This window comes from Etheostoma spectabile, chromosome 6 (genome assembly GCF_008692095.1).
Source record: "Etheostoma spectabile isolate EspeVRDwgs_2016 chromosome 6, UIUC_Espe_1.0, whole genome shotgun sequence".
NCBI lineage: Eukaryota > Metazoa > Chordata > Actinopteri > Perciformes > Percidae > Etheostoma > Etheostoma spectabile.
This window is the reverse complement of record NC_045738.1, coordinates 4,738,378-4,739,869: the sequence shown is the minus strand read 5'-3', so window position 1 is coordinate 4,739,869 and position 1,492 is coordinate 4,738,378. Positions and strand designations below refer to the sequence as shown.

The following is a 1,492-nucleotide window of genomic DNA, read 5'->3' as shown; positions in this document are numbered from 1 at the left end:
CCCCCCCCCCCCATAAATTTGCATTTATTGAAGAGAACATAGACATTACACATTTTACAACGGGGGTTAGATTTCAGGCAGGTGTTAGAAATTACACTAGGTCAACACAGTGACCTCTCTTTCATAGGTTGAGCCCTTGGTTTGGACCAGGTCAAAGCACACAGTCCAGTTATTTAAAAAATGTGTCCCATAGTTGAAACATGGCCATGGCAGTGCCATTAAAAGGTAACAGCGCACTCTATAGTCCTTTATAATCCTTTCTTTTTTATCAATTTGAAAGTAATGGGATTGCAGTATTCTTATTATAGTTTTTTTTTCTAGATTAAGGTGTCAGAGTACAGTAGGTGTTTTAATTCATTCTGAAAGATGACCTACTTGCTCCCTTAAATTGCTGAAGCCTTTTTTTTCCAGATCAAGGCTGAACAAAAAACAACTGTGGTTTCCTGCTCTTTGTCTTGTTTTCTGATTGGCAGACCCAAACTGTCCGGTATATCCTGTATATGTGCACTACCCTGTAACTGTACACCTTCATACTATTTGACCTCTTGAATAGAGGCTGTTTTATGTTGACCGTCACAATGTGAGAGCACCTACAGACAACTGTCCAACATCTGTTGTGAATGGTTGGATGGAGAGACTCAATATATCACAGGGTTTAAGTGCTTTGAGTCTATTTAACATAGTGAAGATGTCAGTTATTTGTCCACAGGATGTTACAAAACTAAATTGCTCTCCAGGAGAGAGAGATAGAGAGCTATTTAGTTCTCTACGATCTTAACCACAAAAGAGGATTCTCATTTTACGAATACAAGCATATTCCGAATCATAGTAAGCGGACAAAATCTGATTTTCGCTGTGGATACGCAGACAATCTTGTTTTAATCTAAAATTTCGAGTCATTGCAACTCATGTTTTAATGTTTTTTAAGTAAAGAGAATGATATTGTCCCTCAAGAGTGACTTTATGACCTATGACCTATAACCGCTATATCCCAGCTCTGATGGCTGCCACACAGCATTGTCTCGGGGGCAATGGCTGTGGCAGGCACAGGTCAGGATGGCCATGACTGGTTTCCTGGTGGTTTTAGCGTTGGCACACTGGAACTCCACCACGGCGGTCTTGGTTCTGTGGGGGGTACAGCAGCGGCCGTCTGTGCAGGAACCACAGTAGCGAGGCTTGTAGGCCTGGACACTGGTGCAGTTATTGTAGGAGAGGTGGACAGCTGTGTCGCTCCTCACCATCCTCTGACACTTACTGCCTCTCTGCAAGGAGAAAAGAGCCGTACAAATGAATGAATGTGAACTATCTCTCTTGAGAAAAGAATGTCATTCAACATGATTTTTATGAGGGGAATTCCAGCTGGTTCTAAGCAAAATGTGCAGTATGTATTCTCACGCTGCTGGCTTCTAATTAAACTAAACCAAATGTAGATTTCATAGATGAAGAATATGACTTAGGCGCATAATTTTTTCCGGGGGGGGGGGGGGGGGGG

At 42.2% G+C, this 1,492-nt stretch overlaps 1 protein-coding gene across 1 annotated transcript in view; it reads right to left on the bottom strand.

The window, feature by feature from the left end:
- Positions 1-261: 261 nt before the first annotated feature.
- LOC116690903 (CCN family member 3) overlaps positions 262-1,492 on the bottom strand; it is a 3,585-nt gene continuing 2,354 nt past the window's right edge. Inside the window, exon 5 of the mRNA XM_032518124.1 lies at positions 262-1,262. Coding sequence (XP_032374015.1) covers positions 969-1,262 — 294 coding nt within the window. The 3' untranslated portion in view covers positions 262-968. The remainder of the gene's footprint in view (positions 1,263-1,492) is intronic.